This window comes from Salmo salar, chromosome 17, assembly GCF_965601325.2.
Source record: "Salmo salar chromosome 17, fSalSal1, whole genome shotgun sequence".
NCBI classification, from domain to species: Eukaryota; Metazoa; Chordata; class Actinopteri; order Salmoniformes; family Salmonidae; genus Salmo; species Salmo salar.
The window spans coordinates 55,935,603-55,955,319 of record NC_138307.1 but is presented as its reverse complement, the minus strand read 5'-3'; the positions used below and the strand labels follow the sequence as shown (position 1 = coordinate 55,955,319).

Below are 19,717 nucleotides of genomic sequence, written 5' to 3'. Positions count from 1 at the left end.
AAATTAGGCAAAAGGCTTTTCTATTTGATTAGACTGATGTGAAAACAGTCTACAATATAGGTTGAATAAATTCTCAATTCTCCAATGAAATTGTTAAATAAATGATTGAGGAGTCGGCTTTCTGATCTCATATGTAATGGGTTTACCAGGCAAATGTCACTCCTTTCCCAAAAGTGCAAGGTCACTCCCAAAGGGAAAACCCGCTGGAATTGCAGTCCATGACGTCACCGTCAGCTGCTCTGTGCGCCAGTTCGAGGATGTCACTAACGCAGCATATTCACTGACTTGCAAAATATATACATGCGTCTACAGCTTTTGAAGGGAAACCACCGTAAGCGCATCCATCTGATTGAAGATTTGATCATTTCCGCAGGTGATACAATGTTTACACACACTTTATTGTGACGTTAAGACAAGGAAATGCTGTAAACCAATAACAAGTCCGAAGAAAACGATACAGAAGTGTTAAGGTTGGATCTTCAACAAGATCTATTCGAGTTCTTTCAAGGTGTACTATAATCACGTGTGAGTATTGACATTGCGATTCATTTGTTAGGCCCTGGTGTAATGTGACGCACTAACAGTTTGGGAACTACGATTTCGTTCTCACCTTGTTTTTACCCAAGCTAGCTGAAGAAGCAGTCAAATATGGTACATTTTATTATTGTCGAAGGTATGTAGAATGTAAAATGTGAAAGGAGTAGGAGAAAATGAGGTTAGCCTTGACAGATGTCAGTCAAATCATGTTCTGAGTCGGTAGTCTAGCCTGTTTTGATCGTTCACGTTATTTTAGAGAATTTGGGGGTTAGTCCCGACTAGGACTGAAACCCAGGTCCTGCGAAAGCCAACACATTATGCCTCGTTCAAACCGACTGGAAAACATTCCGACTTCAGCGCTTTCATGACAACTGAGAATTCGGAAGTTGGGAACTCGGGCCTCTTTCTAGAGCGCCGAATTCCCGAACCTTAATTAGATCATGACCTAGTTCCCAGTTGTTTTGAAAGCAACATATTTTTTTTATTTCACCTTTATTTAACCAGGTAGGCCAGTTGAGAACAAGTAATCATTTTACAACTGCGACTTGGCCAAGATGACGCAAAGCAGTGCGACACAAACAACAACACAGAGTTACACATGGAATAAACAAACGTACAGTCAATAATACAATAGAATACAAAGAAAGTCTATATACAGTGTGTGCAAATGGCGTAAGGAGGTAAGGCAACAAATAGGCCATAGTAGCAAGTAATTACAATTTAGCAAATTAAAACTGGAGTGATAGATGTGCAGATGATGATGTGCAAGTAGAAATACTGGTGTGAAAAAAGTAAATGAAAACAATATTGGGATGAGGAAGGTAGATTGCATGGGTTATTTACAGATGGGCTGTGTACAGCTGCAGCGATCAGTTAGTGAGGGAGATATAAGTCACCAGCTTAAGCGATTTTTGCAATTCGTTCCAGTCATTGGCAGCAGAGAACTGGAAGGAAAGGTGGCCAAAGGAGGTGTTGGCTTTGGGGATGACCAGTGAGATATACCTGCTGGAGTGTGTGCTACGGGTGGGTGTTATGGTGACCAGTGAGCTGAGATAAGGCGGGGCTTTACCTAGCAAAGACTTATAGATGACCTGGAGCCAGTGGGTCTGGCGAAAAATATGTAGCGAGGGCCAGCCGCACTGTGATAGACTGCATCCAGATTGCCGAGTAGAGTGTTGGAGGCTATTTTGTAAATTACATCGCCGAAGTTGAGGATCGGTAGGAGAGTTAGTTTTACGAGGGTATGTTAGGCAGCGTGAGTGAAGGAGGCTTTGTTGCGAAATAGGAAGCCGACTCTAAATTTCATTTTGGATTGGAGATGTTTAATATGAGTCTGGAAGGAGAGGTTACAGTCTAGCCAGGCACCTAGAATATGTGGACAACTACAAATGCCTAAGTCAGAACCGTCCAGAGTAGTGATGCTAGTCGGGCGGGCGGGTGCGGGCAGCGATCGGTTAAAAAGCATGCATTTAGTTTTACTAGCGTTTAAGAGCAGTTGTAGGCCACGGAAGGAGTGTTGTATGGCATTGAAGCTCATTTGGAGATTTGTTAACTTCTTATGGGCAGGTGGGACGGTAGCGTCCCACCTGGCCAACATCCAGTGAAATTGCAGAGCGCGAAATTCAAAAATACCAAATTCAAATATTTAACATTCTTGAAAGTATATGTGTTATACATCAAAATAAAGCTTAACTTGTTAATCCAGCCGCTGTGTCAGATTTCAAAAAGGCTTTACGGCGAAAGCAAACCATGCGATTATCTGAGGACAGCGCCCCGCATACAAACACATGAAAATCATATTTCAACCAGGCAGGTGCGCCACAAAAGTCAGAAATGGCGATATAATTAATGCCTTACCTTTGAAGATCTTCTTCTGTTGGCACTCAAATGTCCCAGAAACATCATAAATGGTACTTTTGTTCGATAATGTCCTTTTTTATGTCCCAAAAATGTCCATTTATTTGGCGCGTTTGATTCAGAAATAGACTGGTTTCAACTCGCCCAACATGCCTACAAAGTATCTAATAAGTTACCTGTAAACTTGGTCCAAACATTTCAAACAACTTCCTAATCCAACCTCAGGTACCATAAAACGTAAATAATCGATAAAATTTAAGGTGGAATAAACTGTTTCTAATACCGGATAAAAACGTGAAACGCGCACCAAAACAGTAGAGTCCACCTGGAGTGACACTTACAATGAATAGGACTACGTCTTCATTTCTCAAAAGAAAAACATCGAACAATTTCTAAAGACTGTTGACATCTAGTGGAAGCCATAGGAACTGCAACCAGGTTCCTAATAAGGGTATCCCATAGAAAACCATTGGAGAATCCAATGACCTCAAAAATGTTTTTCCCTGGATGGATTGTCCTTTGGGTTTCACCTGCCATATCAGTTCTGTTATGCTCACAGACATTATTTTAGTGTTTTCTGTCCAAATCTACCAATTATATGCATATCCTAGCTTCTGGGCCTGAGTAAAAGGCAGTTTACTTTGGGCATGCTTTTCATCCGGAGGTGAAAATACTGCCCCCTACCCAAGAGAGGTTAACACAGTGTCCAAAGAGGGGACAGATGTATACAGAATGGTGTCATCTGCGTAGAGGTGGATCAAGGAATCACCCACAGCAAGAGCGACATCGTTGATATATACAGAGAAAAGAGTCAGCCTGAGAATTGAACCCTCTGGTACCCACATAGAAACTGCCAGAGGTCTGGACAACAGGCCCTCCGATTTGACACACTGAACTCTGTCTGAGAAGTAGTTGGTGGGCGAGGCAGTCATTTGAGAAACCAAGGCTGTTGAGTCTGCCGATAACAATGTGGTGATTGACAGAGTCGAAAGCCTTGGCCAGGTCGATGAAGACGGCCGCACAGTACTGTCTTTTATCGATAGCGGTTATATCGTTTAGTACCTTGAGCGTGGCTGAGGTGCACCCTTGACCAGCTCGTAAACCGGATTGCACAGCGGGGAAGGTACGGTGGGATTCGAAATGGTCTGTGATCTGTTTGTTAACTTGGCTTTCGAAGACTTTAGAAAGGCAGGGCAGGATGGATATAGGTCTGTAACAGTTTGGGTCTAGAGTGTCACCCCCTTTGAAGAGGGGGATGACCGCGGCAGAATTCCAATCTTTAGGAATCTCGGAAGATACGAAAGAGAGGTTAAACAGACCGGTAATAGGGGTTGCAACTATGGCGGCGGATAGTTTTAGAAAGAGAGAGTCCAGATTGTCTTGCCCAGCTGATTTATACAGGTCCAGGTTTTGCTGCTTTTTCAGAACATCTGCTATCTGGATTTGGATGAAGGAGAAGCTGGGGAGGCTTGGGCAAGTAGCTGCATGGGTTGCGGAGCGGTTGGCCGGGGTTGGGGTAGCCAGGAGGAAATGGACTTTATAGTGTCCCAGAACATTTTGGAGTTAGAGCTACAGGATGCAAATTTCTGTTTGAAAAAGCTAGCCTTTGCTTTCCTAACTGACTGCGTGTATTGGTTCCTGACTTCCCTGAAAAGTTGCATATCGCGGGGACTATTCGATGCTAGTGCAGTCCGCCACAGGATGTTTTTGTGCTGGTTGAGGGCAGTCAGGTCTGGAGTGAACCAAGGGCTATATCTGTTCTTAGTTCTACATTTTTGAAAGGGGCTTGCTTATTTAAGATGGTGAGGAAATTACTTTTAAAGAACGACCAGGCATCCTCTACTGATGGGATGAGGTCAATATCCTTCCAGGATACCCGGGCCAGGTCGATTAGAAAGGCCTGCTCGCAGGAGTGTTTTAGGGAGTGTTTGACAGTGATGAGGGGTGGACGTGTGACCGCGGACCCATAGCGGACGCAGGCAATGAGGCAGTGATTGCTGAGATCCTGATTGAAAACAGCAGAGGTGTATTTGGAGGGCAAGTTGGTCAGGATAATATCTATGAGGGTGCCCATGTTTACAGATTTAGGGTTGTACCTGGTTGGTTCCTTGATCATTTGTGTGAGATTGAGGGCATCTAGCTTAGATTGTAGGACTGCCGGGGTGTTAAGCATATCCCAGTTTAGGTCGCCTAACAGAACGAACTCTGAAGATAGATGCAATCAATTCACATATGGCGTCCAGGGCACAGCTGGGAGCTGAGGGGGGTCTATAACAGGCGGCAACAGTGAGAGACTTATTTCAGGAGAGATTCATTTTTCAAAATTAGTTTGACACAGGGGTGTCAAACTCATTCCATGGAGGGCTGAGTGACTGCTGGTTTTTGGTTTCTCCTTTCAATTTGTGTGCAATTAAGACCTACAGCCAAGTGATGGGAGTTCTTAACCAATCAGTGACCTTAATTCATCAAGTACAAGGGAGAAGTGAAAACCAGCAGACAATCGGCCCTCCAGGGAATGAGTTTGACACGTGCCTTAACGGTTAACCGGTGTTTCCCAAACTCCATCCTTGGAACTCAAAGGGGTGCACGTTTTGGTTTTTGCCCAAAGCTTGATGGTTAGTTGATCATTTGAATCCTTTCTGCAGTGCTAGGGCAGAAACGAAAACGTCCACCGAGTTTGGGAAACACGTGAGTTACGCGAAGAGGTCCGTTGCACCAAAAGGTCCGAACCTCTTGAAGAGTTCGCTAGGTGTTGCTTTAACATCGCTACAATATACTATCAGTTTATTAAATGACATGAAAAGTGGCCAGCCAACTCAGGCAGGCTGCTGGCCTCTCTCTGGTGGGCACTGTGAGGAGCCGCCTGACACATGACAGCTGCTGATAAGATTATTCAATAACGGCTATTGCCCGGTGTACATGAGTCATTGTGCAATAGTATTCCTTCACACCTCTGACACGGCGTGTGCTGTTTGTTGTTTTGATGCATGCAGCTCTAGAGAATATATATATATATAGTGTGATTGTCCTAGCCTTCCCTAGAATCAGAGTCCCTATTCTCATTCTAGTGTATTCCATGGTTTGAGAATGTATTGTCCACTTGCATGTCTCCACACCGCCTCATCTTGCTGTAGAGTGATGGCGTCCAGCTCCCCCATGGTGAACGGGGACATCTCCCGGGGTCCTAGCTCTCACCCCGGCCACATCCCCACCACAGGCACCCTGGAGGAAACGCTGCAGCAAATGAACCATCTCATCCAGGAGAACCGAGACCTGAAGGGTGAGACATGGAGAGGGGACCAGAATGTGTTTCAGCCTTAAAGCTTATTGAAAATCTAGTGTATGGGGCGGAGACATTGGGATGTTATGGCATATGAGGTTCTGATTGTCTTGCAATGGCTGATTATGTTATTGACTGCTCTGTCAGTGTGTGTTTTACAGTAATGTCCTCTCTGTGCATCTTTCCCTGTAGAGGCGCTGAAGCAGACTAACATGTCGATGAAGGAGCGCTTCGAGGGTTTGTCTGTGTGGAGGGAGAAGCAGAGGGAGGAGAAGGAGTTCCTGGAGGGGAGGCTTGATGAGGCGCGCGGCCGTGTGGAGGCCCTCTCCTCGCACAACCAGGAGCTCAGCATGAAGGTGGAGGAGCTGGAGGGAGGAGAAGGAGAGGGGAAAGGACAGGTGAGAGAAAGGGAAGGCTAATGTTCACAAGGTTAGTTCTCTGGCTAGACCAGACATTCAGCTTATTAATAGAGAAATGAATGTTTGGAGGATGGATGATTGTCTGTAGTTTTAGCTAGATTTTGTATAACAAAAGAAGAGACTTGGAAAATAGTGTGTGTGTGTGTGTGTGTGTGTGTGTGTGTATATTAGATATATTATATATTATATTTGTATATGGGTATATATATATATTGTATGGGTATAATGCTGGGCAGACTTTTGTCTTATCTGTGCTGTGTCACCTCCAGGCCGAGACAGCCAATCAGACTGCAGAACTGGAGGCACTGCGTGCCCAGCTGGTGCGTCTGCAGGCTGAGAAGAGTGACCTGGTGGTCATGAACTCTGAACTCCAGCTCAAGACAGGTCAAGGGTCAGAGGACGACTCCTTCATAGAGATCAGGATTGCTGTGAGTAACACTCACTCACTCCATCCGTCCATATTATGAAGGTGTGTGTCCTGACTTTAGCACTGCTCTGTGTGTGTGTGTGTGTGTGTGTGTGTGTGTGTGTGTGTGTGTGTGTGTGTGTGTGTGTGTGTGTGTGTGAGAGAGAGGATACTGGAAAGGACCTGTATCATAATGAAAGGGACCCCAGGTATGACATGAGTGTATCCAGGCATGAGTCTGAGGAGCTGACTGTCAGCCAGCTGCTCCAGTCCCTGAGGAAGGAGACCCAGAGGGTGGAGAGGCTACAAATGGAGCTCCAGGCTACCAGATCCAGGTAGGCCGCATTTCTGCCTAGGCTTATGTTTGGGTGGAACCAAAGACTGATGTTCCTATGTCTTTCAGAATCACAGAGCTGGAGGAGAAAGTAACTAACACGGAGAGCTCCACACAGACCTCACTACTGCCAGAGGTGCTTTCCCCAGCACTAGCCACCACAGCATGTGGTACTGAGCCAGAACCAGAGGAGGAGCCCCAACAGAACTCTGGGAAGGAGAGGGTAGATACACAGATAAGCTCTTACCCAGCCTGTCTCTCACCCTGTAAGAGCAGGGAAGTTCATGAGATTGAAATGTATTAATGTACAGTATGTAATAGGGATTTTCCTGGTGAATAAAAGAAGTCACAGATAAAGTAAATCAATGTGGTTTAATAGAAGTTGGAACAGGGAGACACCTCAAGCACAGAAGCAGGCCCTTATATTCTAATCTCACAGCACCAATGTTCTGTAAACACCCACCGAGAGGCTTGTAGGAAGTCACAACATCAGCTGCTACAGAATCACAGTGTCCCAGAATACAATAACAATCGGTGTCCTTGTACCTCCAGTCTGGCATCAATCACCATCAGCTATGAACAATTCATAACATTCAGTATCAAGTCTAGTGACCATCAACCAGAAGGTTTCCCAAATAAAACACTGGAAATCATGTGTATTACAGAAAGAGAACATAAATATGCTTAGCATTGTTAATTACTCTTAACTGGATATTAACTTTATTCATCTTACATTTCCCCATTACAATGTCCTAACCCTTAGCTTCTCGATCAGAACTGTCAGTTTGTTGGACTGTTGCCTGTTATGTGTCAGGCTGCATCAGAGGTGGAGGATCTGAAGGCTCAGATGATGAGCCTGTTTAGTGAGCTACAGCAGGCTCAGAGCAAACTGGACGAGGCAGAGGGCATGAAGAAGAACCTGCAGGACAGGTGAGAGAGATGGAGAGGAGAGAGGGAGAGCTACATAGACAATGAAAATGTGCAAACTATGCTAACCTTTGCTCATTCCCTTTCCCCCAATACCACCCTTTTGCTTTGCCTCTGTCCCTCTCTATCTCCCCATCCCCCTCTCTCTCTGTAGATGTAGGGATGTGGAGCGTGACGTGGTGACTCTGACAGCCCAGCTGGTAGAGAAGCAGGAGGTACAGAGTGAGAATGACAGACTGAAGCTGCAGGTGGACAGTATGAAGGCCCAGAGCCAGCTAGAGCAGAGGAAGGCTGGAGAGGAGAGGTGGGACGACAGTCAAGCATGCACACACACACACACACACACACACACTCTGACATATGCCTACTCCCTCTGACACTATAGGCCATTCCCTTGGGTGGGGTCTTGGGACATAAATTCCCTGCTCCTCTTTTGAAATCATCCCACTCCCCCTATCAGTTTCCACTGGTCAGTGCCATGAGTTTCTATATCCAAATACTCCTTAGTCATCATGAGTCAGTTGCCCCTCCTCCTCTCCTCAGGACTAACCTGACCCAGCTGAAGGATGCCTACACCAAGCTATTCGAGGACTACAACGAGTTGAAGCAAGAGAGCAAGAACAGAGAGGTGACCACACTACTTAGCCTCTGTTAAACAGAAATCAGTCTAGTTTGGCACATTGCACTGTTTTGTCCTTTGTCAAAATGGTATGGCATGGTGAATGTGATGAATCTGACCGTTGCCCTCTGTGTGGCCTCCAGCCACTGGTCACTAAGGAGGTGGGAGACCTGCAGACCAGACTGGACGCAGCAGAGAAGGCCCTGGCTGCTAAGCAACAGCAGATAGATGTTATGAAGCAGGAGATATATCAGAAGGAGAAGGAGCTGGAGACCATCTCTGTGTTTCAGGCTCAGGTAGGTTTTCTGTGTGTGTTCTCCATCTAGTTGTGTGTGTTCTCACACTTGGAAAAAGGTTCAAACATTCTAATTTAATTGTACTGAACTCTGTGTGAACATTTTGGAGTTATACAGCAACTTAAAAGTGACTGTCAGTGAAGGAAGTTTCTTTGTTAAACCAGCAGTTAAATGAAGGCTAAGTACCCTCCCAAAAAAGTCTAACAACAGCTTATATTTTCATAAAGTGAAATAGGCGCAGCTTTTCTTTTTCCCCAAAAATATAACATTTATTTTTACTTCTACTCAGACTCAGTGGCTTGATATGAATATGCAATGGAAAAAATAATTAAATGAAACACAAGAAAGAAGGCAATAGGCAATCTTAATTCAAGAATGGAATAATCAGCCGTAATATCAGCAGTATGCCTTCTGTGTGCAGTACTGGTATCTCCAGCGACGATCTCTGAAAATACACAATACATTTTGAGGTAAACATTCTTGTTGTTGAAACCTCTTCCCCCCCACCAAAATCACACACACATTGTACTCACTCATGAGGATTGGAATGGTAGCTTCCGGCCCCAACTAGGTAGTTCTGGCTAGGGACATGCCAAGAGATGTCCTCATCAAAGTTGTTGATGTAAGGGGTCCACTGACACTTCAGGTTACAGTAGCTGCTGGCTCGACAGCAGTAGAACTTCCACCTGGGATTGAAATCATACATGTATAACACACTGATCACAGTCAGGATTATGTCAAACCTGGATTCAAATATTTGTTTTCTTTCAAATACTTCAGCTGTATTTGATGGACCCAATGGAATAGTCCCAAAAGTGCAAATGCTGCTCATATGGCACTCTGAGCAGGCTAAATCAACCGCTCAAAGTATTTGAAAAAAAATAAACAACTACTATTTGAACATAGGATGTAACATAGGATGTGGTAAACGGTGAGGTCTTCTCACCTTCTGTCCTCATGGCGGTTGGAATGATAGCTGTTCATCCCGGTGAGGACATAGTTTTTGGGGCATTCAAAGGTGAACTCCTGGTCGAAGTTATTGACGTAAGGAGACCAGTGGCATATGGGCTCATTGACAAACGTGTTTGTGCACTCAAAGCCCCACACACGGTCTTCATAGGCGTTGTTATGCTGACTGAAATTAGATAGATCAATGACAATGCACATATTAATGGTTGAATTGATTTGAAAACAAACATAAATTGAAGGTTTAATTTGTTGATATGCCCAGTATCAACAGTGCAGTACAGTGCAGTGCACCTAGCAGTGTTGTAGTACTCGAGACCAGATATTCAGTGTCTCGGTCTTGTCTTGGTGTCGGATACATTTGTACTCGGTCTAGGACAGTGAGGACTCATTCAATTCTTCCAGAAACCAGCAGAGTAAAAAAACTCATATCATCTTCCATTCAGTCACCACATAAAAAACACTTCACCGGGCCAAATATATACATTCCTATCTTGAAACATTTTAATAGTCTCTTAACAGCCTTTGAATCTATTATAGACATATTTGCGCAGTGGTGAACCTATAGGCCTTCAATGTGTGACAGGTTAGTACAGTGGTGAACCTATAGGTCTTCAGTGTGTGACAGGTTAGTACAGTGGTGAACCTATAGGTCTTCAGTGTGTGACAGGTTAGTACAGTGGTGAACCTATAGGTCTTCAGTGTGTGACAGGTTAGTACAGTGGTGAACCTACAGGTCTTCAGCGTGTGACAGGTTAGTACAGTGGTGAACCTATAGGTCTTCAGCGTGTGACAGGTTAGTACAGTGGTGAACCTATAGGTCTTCAGTGTGTGACAGGTTAGTACAGTGGTGAACCTATAGGTCTTCAGTGTGTGACAGGTTAGTACAGTGTGGACTTTTTAGAAAACACAAAGGGCCAGTGGTGTAGTGCAGGGTATACGCAGGTATAAGCTGTATGGGGCATGGCGTATACTCACTTCTTAATCCCTACTGATGTGTGTGTGTGTGCTTGGTTGGGACAAGCATGAATTGACAGGCAAGCTGCAGAAGTACTCGGAGGCTACAATTCCCCATCGTTTATCAGTGCAATTTTGACGGCCAACTAGCTGAAAAGGTTTGAGAGGGTTTATCTAATGTTCCTTGGTTAGATTTTAGCTCATCTTGCTCTGGCTTGCATGAGTTGTTGATCTTGTTGTTGATGTGCATAACTGAGGGGGAGAGAGCAGACCTTTTCATGGTGGTCAAGAGGACTGTAAAGTTCCCAAATGTAACAGGACTCCCGTGGTGTTTACATATTTGCAGAAATCCATTCAGGTGTATTTTGTGGCATTTGGTGAATGTGTTCTAATTATCTAAAGTCACGCTGTTGCTACTGACTGTAAACACAGTCCAGTTCAGTGTGAATGATGGAAGGTCCTACTGACTGTAAACACAGTCCAGTTCAGTGTGAATGATGGAAGGTCCTACTGACTGTAAACACAGTCCAGTTCAGTGTGAATGATGGAAGGTCCTACTGACTGTAAACACAGTCCAGTTCAGTGTGAATGATGGAAGGTCCTACTGACTGTAAACACAGTCCAGTTCAGTGTGAATGATGGAAGGTCCTACTGACTGTAAACACACAGTCCAGTTCAGTGTGAATGATGGAAGGTCCTACTGACTGTAAACACAGTCCAGTTCAGTGTGAATGATGGAAGGTCCTACTGACTGTAAACACACAGTCCAGTTCAGTGTGAATGATGGAAGGTCCTACTGACTGTAAACACACAGTCCAGTTCAGTGTGAATGATGGAAGGCCCTACTGACTGTAAACACACAGTCCAGTTCAGTGTGAATGATGGAAGGTCCTACTGACTGTAAACACAGTCCAGTTCAGTGTGAATGATGGAAGGTCCTACTGACTGTAAACACACAGTCCAGTTCAGTGTGAATGATGGAAGGTCCTACTGACTGTAAACACACAGTCCAGTTCAAAGTGAATGATGGAAGGTCCTACTGACTGTAAACACACAGTCCAGTTCAGTGTGAATGATGGAAGGTCCTACTGACTGTAAACACACAGTCCAGTTCAGTGTGAATGATGGAAGGTCCTACTGACTGTAAACACACAGTCCAGTTCAGTGTGAATGATGGAAGGTCCTACTGACTGTAAACACACAGTCCAGTTCAGTGTGAATGATGGAAGGCCCTACTGACTGTAAACACACAGTCCAGTTCAGTGTGAATGATGGAAGGTCCTACTGACTGTAAACACAGTCCAGTTCAGTGTGAATGATGGAAGGTCCTACTGACTGTAAACACACAGTCCAGTTCAAAGTGAATGATGGAAGGTCCTACTGACTGTAAACACACAGTCCAGTTCAGTGTGAATGATGGAAGGTCCTACTGACTGTAAACACACAGTCCAGTTCAAAGTGAATGATGGAAGGTCCTACTGACTGTAAACACACAGTCCAGTTCAGTGTGAATGATGGAAGGTCCTACTGACTGTAAACACACAGTCCAGTTCAGTGTGAATGATGGAAGGTCCTACTGACTGTAAACACACAGTCCAGTTCAGTGTGAATGATGGAAGGTCCTACTGACTGTAAACACACAGTCCAGTTCAGTGTGAATGATGGAAGGTCCTACTGACTGTAAACACAGTCCAGTTCAGTGTGAATGATGGAAGGTCCTACTGACTGTAAACACACAGTCCAGTTCAAAGTGAATGATGGAAGGTCCTACTGACTGTAAACACACAGTCCAGTTCAGTGTGAATGATGGAAGGTCCTACTGACTGTAAACACAGTCCAGTTCAGTGTGAATGATGGAAGGTCCTACTGACTGTAAACACACAGTCCAGTTCAGTGTGAATGATGGAAGGTCTGTGTGACAAATGGCTTGTTGGTATAAAAGTCTACTGTAGCTCTGATTGGCTATAGCCCACCGGTCTGTGTTGACTCCCGTCCTGGACAAGACAGATGTTTTTATTCGGTTTTATTTGCTGCAGTGTCTATTAATTGTCCAAACGCACAGCCTCTTTCCCACTTAATATTGCTATATAATTTTCACAGATGCCTTAGTATACGTAATTCTCAAACATTCTAAGAATTTATGAATACGTGAAATTGACCATCTAAGTGGTTGCTTGTAAAGGTTTTGTGTGTGTGTGTGTAATATTCTTCCTGGTGGTGTAGATGAACAGATTTTAATAAGATTTCATGTTGCTAAAATGCTGTCAGTTCCACTTTAAATGCAACAATGTTTCACACACAAGTTATTTTCAAAGAGATGGCTAAACACAGTTTCACTCACCAGATGATCATTTGAAACGTAACTTGAAAGTCTTCTTGAAAAGGGAGACGCTAACAAATTAGCAACAACATCCTCTTTGATAACACCTGCTGCAGCTGCTGCAAACTAGCCGACAACAAATGCTAGCTAGCTATAGACTGTGGGAAAACTACTGCTCGCTATTGCACAGTGACCAGTTGGCCTTCAAGAAGGCAGAAGTTTTTGTAAAAACTGTCCCACACATTAATTTAAAATGTGATTGGTTGATTCTACTGTCACTCCAAAATGTTGCCATAAAACAGTTTAATGGCATATGCCTTTATCTAGCTTCTGATGGCATAGGAATGGATGACTTGGCTAGCTAGATTTATCTCCCCAGAGACCAGCAAAGAAAAATCCAAGTTGGATCTTTTTTCTCTTTAGTGTTAAACCTTTCCAACAAAAATTGAAGAGATTAAATGAGAAAAATCTAAAATAATAATTATCATGTTAATATAATCATTCTTTTTTATAAATCCTTAGCCCTTGTCTAAAGGCTTAGAAGGCCATTGTTCCCCAATGTGTTTGGGTTAGTAATATTTGTAGAATGGCTCTATTTTCTCTCAGCATGCATTTTTTTTTAGTTTTCTATATGTCTAAAGAATCTGTTCTGAAATATGAACACAGATATACTGGACATTTTGAATTCTTGTGGTGGTGATTTTACACAATTACAACCATGGTCTTGAATTGGACTCGCATTTTTCTGGTCTTGACTCGGACTTGATTTGCTTAAGTCTTGGTCTTGAATCGGTCTCGCTTTAGGTGGTCTCAAATAAACACTGGCACTTACTGGTCTATGCAGCATAATGAGATCATTTTGTTCAAAATTGGTGATGAAAAGTAGAACAGCACTAACGATTAGAGAACACGTTTCATTTTGGGAATCAGTCAGTGAAAGTGCCGACGCAAAAAGAAGGATGAGGTATTCCACTTTGGTAGAATATTGATAGTAGGCAAATTTAGTGCCTTTTCTCACCTGTTTATGTAAGAGATGGATTGTTTTGAAGGGCAGTTAAAATGTAAGGGCTGGTCAAATTGGTTTTCCCATCGGACGCCTGCAACACACAAGCAAGGGCACAATAAATGAATACATGTACTGTAAGACAGCATCATTGCCTAAAGGAAGTATTTTAAAAAATAGTAAAAACAATTATGTAAATTGAGTGCAAAAAGCATAATCATATGATAATGGTAATCTGCACCTCCTAGACATTTTGGTTACTCACTCTTCATGTATTTGGGCTGTAAGCCAATTATAAATGTTTTCCTGATAACCAACCTCTTACACAAAGAAATGAACACTTCATTCAGCCTACAACTTAAAACAACAGCCTACCTTGCCCGTTGACCAAGACACCAGCAAGAAGCAGAATATAGAAATTGGGTCCGTTCATGGCTTCTCTGAGGCGTGTAGTCTTAACACAATAGCACAAGCAAGGGAAATGATCCATTTATAGAGCCACAACCAAGCAGTGTTCTTGGGCCATGTTCTTGTGTAATTTTTGTGTTTGTATTGCTGGCATCATTCCAAGTTTTGTTTCTGAGAAATGATGTTGCAAAACTGACATTTTTCATGAATTATCCCTCTTAACTTTATTAATCCCCCCAGGGGCTTATTGGTTTGCTGTTCCATAATTTTACAACATTTTAAAGAACATTGAATATAAAAAATTTTAACCAATACACTACATTCTGTTGATGGCATTCACGTTAATCTGTGCAACAATACAACCACGCCTTGTAATCATTGACACGTATAGACAAATGGTTTGTGTGTGTCCATTTGATTATGTGCATGTGTCATTTTTAATTGTGTGTGTTTTTTGTCCAGGCGGAGGTGTACTCCTCTGACTTCTACGCGGAGCGAGCAGCTCGGGAGAAGATTCACGAGGAGAAGGAACGTCTGTTTGCTCAGCTGGAGTTTGTCAAGAAACAGAACACTCAGCTACAGGACGAGATGGACTCACTGGGCAGGTGCACATCAGATTACATATTGATAATATGATCACAGACTGGTCATATTAGGTTACGTTCACTGCCATTTTGGATCCACCGCCTGACTACAACTGGTTTCTGTAGGCAATCTCTGAGCGATATGCAGAGAAGACACATGCCACGTGGAGGCAACATGCAGGGAGCCAGAGGTACAGGACAGTACATTGCTTTAAGTCATTCACCTTGCTGAGAGAGCAGGGCTCAAGCCAGGGCACATCATATTGTTATCTGCCAATCAAATGTTATCTCGTATTTATTTGATCACGAAAACACTGCTCCTCCTCATCCCATCTCAAATTATTTACAACAATGATAATTACATAATTTATGCTGTGTGTGTGTGTGTGTGTGTGTGTGTACAGTTGTGGCCAAAAGTTTTGAGAATGACATAAATATTACTTTCCAAAAGTTTGCTGCTTCAGTGTCTTCAGATATTTTTGTCAGATGTTACTATGGAATACTGAAGTATAATTACAAGCATTTCACAAGTGTCAAAGGATTTTATTGACAATTACATGAAGTTGATGGTAAGAGTCAATATTTGCAGTTGACCCTTCTTTTTCAAGACCTCTGCAATCCACCCTGGCATGCTGTCAATTAACTTCTGGGCCACATCCTGACTGATGGCAGCCCATTCTTGCATAATCAATGCTTGGAGTTTGTCAGAATTTGTGGGTTTTTGTTTGTCCACCCGCCTCTTGAGGATTGACCACAAGTTCTCAATGGGATTAAGGTCTGGGGAGTTTCCTGGCCATGGACCCAAAATATCGATGTTTTGTTCCCCGAGCCACTTAGTTATCACTTTTGCCTTATGGCAAGGTGCTCCATCATGCTGGAAAAGGCATTGTTCGTCACCAAACTGTTCCTGGATGGTTGGGAGAAGTTGCTCTCGGAGGATGTGTTGGTACCATTCTTTATTCATGGCTGTGTTCTTAGGCAAAATTGTGAGTGAGCCCACTCCCTTGGCTGAGAATCAACCCCACACATGAATGGTCTCAGGATGCTTTACTGTTGGCATGACACAGGACTGATGGTAGCGCTCACCTTGTCTTCTCCGGACAAGCTTTTTTCCAGATGCACCAACTCGGAAAGGGGCTTCTTCAGAGAAAATGACTTTACCTCAGTCCTCAGCAGTCCAATCCCTCTACCTTTTGCAGAATATCAGTCTGTCCCTGATGTTTTTCCTGAAGAGAAGTGGCTTCTTTGCTGCTCTTCTTGACACCAGGCCTTCCTCCAAAAGTGTTCGCCTCACTGTTAGTGCAGATGCACTCACACCTGCCTGCTGCCATTCCTGAGCAAGCTCTGTACTGGTGGTGCCCCGTACCCGCAGCTGAATCAACTTTAGGAGACGGTTCTGGCGCTTATTGGACTTTCTTGGGCGCCCTGAAGCATTCTTCACAACAATTGAACCGCTCTCCTTGAAGTTCTTGATGATCCAATAAATGGTTGATTTAGGTGCAATCTTACTGGCAGCAATATCCTTGCCTGTGAAGCCCTTTTTGTGCAAAGCAATGATGACGGCACGTGTTTCCTTGCAGGTTACCATGGTTGACAGAGGAAGAACAATGATCCCAAGCACCACCCTCCTTTTGAAGCTTCCAGTCTGTTATTCGAACTCAATCAGCATGACAGAGTGATCTCCAGCCTTGTCCTCGTCAACACTCACACCTGTGTTAACGAGAGAATTACTGACATGTCAGCTGGTCCTTTTGTGGCAGGGCTGAAATGCAGTGGAAAAGATTTTTGGGGATTCAGTTCATTTGCATGGCAAAGAGGGACTTTGCAATTAATTGCAATTCATCTGATCACTCTTCATAACATTCTGAAGTATATGCAAATTGCCATCATACAAACTGAGGCAGCAGACTTTGAAAATTAATTTGTGTCATTCTCAAAACTTTTGGCCACGACTGTATATAAGGGAATACCGTTACCATACCACTGTGTGTCTGATAGGTGGTGATGCCGGGGACTGGCAGCAGCAGGGGAATATACCGGAGCAAGTCTGCCCCAAGTGTAACGAGATCCTACCAGACCTGGACAGCCTGCAGATTCACATCATGGACTGCATCATCTGAGCCTTCATCATAGTCATCAGCAACAACAAAGACAACTGCCGCAGATGCACCTTACTCCGATTCTTCCTCTAGTTCGTCATCATTCGATTTATTGCAGAGTAAAATGCAGCCTTTATGCTTTAAAAAGTGCATTTATTTTGCAGTTCATGGCTATGTTGCTCTGGTCTATGTTTTAGAACATATAACTAACTATAATATAAAATGTATTCTTACAGAGCGCAACTAGACACTCATTTTTTTGTTAGGGGTGAAAAACATCCTGTAAAATGCATCACGTTTAATATACTGTTAGGTGATAAATGGAGAACTGGAATTTTCTATTTTAAGTGTGGTAACTCGTTTATTTTCTTTTGACAGCTGTCTGTCACATAGTTTAGAATTAACTCTTTAGCAAGAAACAATTTGGTTTATTAAATGCTTATTATGGATTTTCGGGTGGTTCAATTTAATCAAGCTGTTTCGATGAAGGTCATGAATAGATCATGATTACAGCATAGACATTTCGTTTTGAATAATTCAACGGAGGGAAGGATGCCCAAGACAGTTTTTGTAAATGTATATTGAACATCCATTTTATCCATCATAATCATGGTTTGTACATTTCATAATTAAACCTATGTAGCCTGCAGGATGTATGACTATGCAAGGGACTGTGTACTGTATTAGCTAACTACTAACTTCTGTATCCAGATGTATTTACAAATCCTGTGATTCTGTAATATAATTATGAAAATATGTAATAAAGGTGTTATTGGTACAGTAGGCTGTTTCTGTCTGTCTTTGTTGTTGCACACACATCTAGAGAATAAAACTCTGATCCACCTGAAAAAAATGCAACAGAGTACCCACCATGGATATAGAACAGAATCTGCTTTATATCTATGCTATAAAGCAGGTCGAGCTGCAACAAACACTCAAACTGGACAGTTTTATCTCAATCTCTTAATTCAAACACTCAATCGTGGACACTTACTGACAGCTTTCTGCTTTGCGTGATGTATTGTCTCTGCCTTTTTACCCTTTGTGCTGTTGTCGGTGTCCAATAATGTTTATACCCTGTTTTGTGCTGCTACCGTGTTGTGTTGTGTTGCTGCCATGCGATGTTTTAAATCTCTTCATCTAGTGTGTTTTGTCATTTTTTAAATATATTTTTAATTTTTAATCCCGTCCCCACAGGAGGCCCCTTTGTCTTTTGGTAGACCGTCATTGTAAATAAGAATTTGATCTTAACTGACTTGTCTAGTTAAATAAAGGTTAAATATCTTCAGATGTTTGTTCCGTTAGTACAATCCGGGTTCTTTGGGACTTACCGTAATCTAACCTCTAACTCTTACTTTAACCTTTCAAATTCAATATGTTCTTGATCTCGGATCCCGATAGCACAAACCATGTTTGACATTCACCAACTTTGTGCAAATATTAGCACAACGGCTGTTGCCTATATTAAAATGAGCCATTCCTACTTTAGAGGCGCCAGTCAATAAAATGAAATAAACGTATCAAATAATGTGTATGATCATTTCAACAGAAAATGTAAACTAAGTATACACTAGGTATACATTTTTCTATGATTTTATTGGCGATATGCGAGTAATTTGCAGCGGTGTTAAGTAGTATTTTGGGGGGTATCTATTTTACTTTACTATTTGTATTTCAGACAACTTTTACTCCACTATATTCCTAAAGAAAATAATACTTGTTACTCCATACATTTTCCCTGACACCCAAAAGTACTCGTTACATTTTGAATGTTTAGAAGGACAGGAAAATAGTCTAATTCATGCACTTAAAGACAAAATCCCTAGTCAACCCTACTGCCTCTGATCTGGTGAACTCACTAAACACAAATGCTTTGTTTGTAAATCATGTCTGAGTGTTGGAGTATGACCCTGATTATCTGTACATTTAAAAAAACAAGAAATTATTTCGATACTTACGGTATCTTTACTTTTACTCAAGTATGACATTTGGGTAGTTTTTCCACCACTGATGATCTGTGAGTGGAACGTCTACCACAAATTCTTTGGACAGGCAAAATAGTCTAGCTTAGATTGTAGAACTGCCGGGGTGTTAAGCATATCCCAGTTTAGGTCGCCTAACAGAACGAACTCTGAAGATAGATGCAATCAATTCCCATATGGCGTGCAGGGCACAGCTGGGAGCTGAGGGGGGTCTATAACAGGCGGCAACAGTGAGAAACTTATTTCTGGAGAGATTCAATTTTCAAAATTAGTTTGACACAGGGGTGTCAAACTCATTCCATGTAGGGCTGAGTGACTGCTGGTTTTTGGTTTCTCCTTTCAATTTGTGTGCAATTAAGACCTACAGCCAAGTGATGGGAGTTCTTAACCAATCAGTGACCTTAATTCATCAAGTACAAGGGAGAAGTGAAAACCAGCAGACAATCGGCCCTCCAGGGAATGAGTTTGACACGTGCCTTAACGGTTAACCGGTGTTTCCCAAACTCCATCCTTGGAACTCAAAGGGGTGCACGTTTTGGTTTTTGCCCAAAGCTTGATGATTAGTTGATGATTTGAATCCTTTCTGCAGTGCTAGGGCAGAAACGAAAACGTCCACCGAGTTTGGGAAACACGTGAGTTACGCGAAGAGGTCCGTTGCACCAAAAGGTCCGAACCTCTTGAAGAGTTCGCTAGGTGTTGCTTTAACATCGCAACAATATACTA

General features: G+C 42.9%; 2 protein-coding genes across 6 annotated transcripts; one reads left to right on the top strand and one right to left on the bottom strand.

Moving 5' to 3' along the window:
• Window positions 1-248: 248 nt before the first annotated feature.
• Window positions 249-17,794, top strand: LOC100136496 (FIP2-like). 5 transcript variants are annotated; one of them, NM_001434480.2, is made up of 13 exons: window positions 249-373; window positions 5,529-5,674; window positions 5,867-6,072; window positions 6,363-6,521; window positions 6,662-6,834; window positions 6,903-7,056; window positions 7,648-7,763; window positions 7,915-8,064; window positions 8,304-8,388; window positions 8,523-8,675; window positions 14,792-14,934; window positions 15,040-15,104; window positions 16,912-17,794. In NM_001434480.2, the coding sequence occupies exons 2-13, from the start codon at window positions 5,533-5,535 to the stop codon at window positions 17,031-17,033; spliced, it is 1,668 nt and encodes a 555-aa protein (NP_001421409.2). In that variant the 5' UTR covers window positions 249-373; window positions 5,529-5,532; the 3' UTR covers window positions 17,034-17,794. The 5 variants fall into 5 exon arrangements, with proteins under 5 accessions (NP_001421409.2, NP_001421408.2, NP_001421412.2 ...); NM_001434479.2 differs by having other exon boundaries at window positions 249-525; NM_001434482.2 differs by lacking the exon at window positions 249-373 and adding an exon at window positions 538-651.
• Window positions 7,187-14,454, bottom strand: LOC106576186 (hemagglutinin/amebocyte aggregation factor). The gene is made up of 5 exons (XM_082963888.1): window positions 14,297-14,454; window positions 13,937-14,015; window positions 9,622-9,810; window positions 9,209-9,361; window positions 7,187-9,120 (listed from the first exon to the last, which is right to left on the bottom strand). Exons 1-5 carry the CDS (start codon window positions 14,409-14,411, stop codon window positions 9,072-9,074), a joined length of 585 nt encoding a protein of 194 aa, XP_082820014.1. The 5' UTR covers window positions 14,412-14,454; the 3' UTR covers window positions 7,187-9,071.
• Window positions 17,795-19,717: the final 1,923 nt, after the last annotated feature.

Excerpts from the sequence above, each read along its gene's own strand:
- LOC100136496 (NM_001434480.2), top strand. The coding sequence starts at position 5,533 with ATGGCGTCCAGCTCCCCCATGGTGAACGGGGACATCTCCCGGGGTCCT. Across the intron at positions 6,835-6,902 it reads CTCCAGGCTACCAGATCCAG|AATCACAGAGCTGGAGGAGA; the intron begins GTAGGCCGCATT and ends TATGTCTTTCAG. Across the intron at positions 8,389-8,522 it reads AAGAGAGCAAGAACAGAGAG|CCACTGGTCACTAAGGAGGT; the intron begins GTGACCACACTA and ends TGTGGCCTCCAG.
- LOC106576186 (XM_082963888.1), bottom strand. The coding sequence starts at position 14,411 with ATGGATCATTTCCCTTGCTTGTGCTATTGTGTTAAGACTACACGCCTC. Across the intron at positions 9,362-9,621 it reads AACCGCCATGAGGACAGAAG|GTGGAAGTTCTACTGCTGTC; the intron begins GTGAGAAGACCT and ends TTTCAATCCCAG. Across the intron at positions 9,121-9,208 it reads TACCATTCCAATCCTCATGA|AGATCGTCGCTGGAGATACC; the intron begins GTGAGTACAATG and ends GTGTATTTTCAG.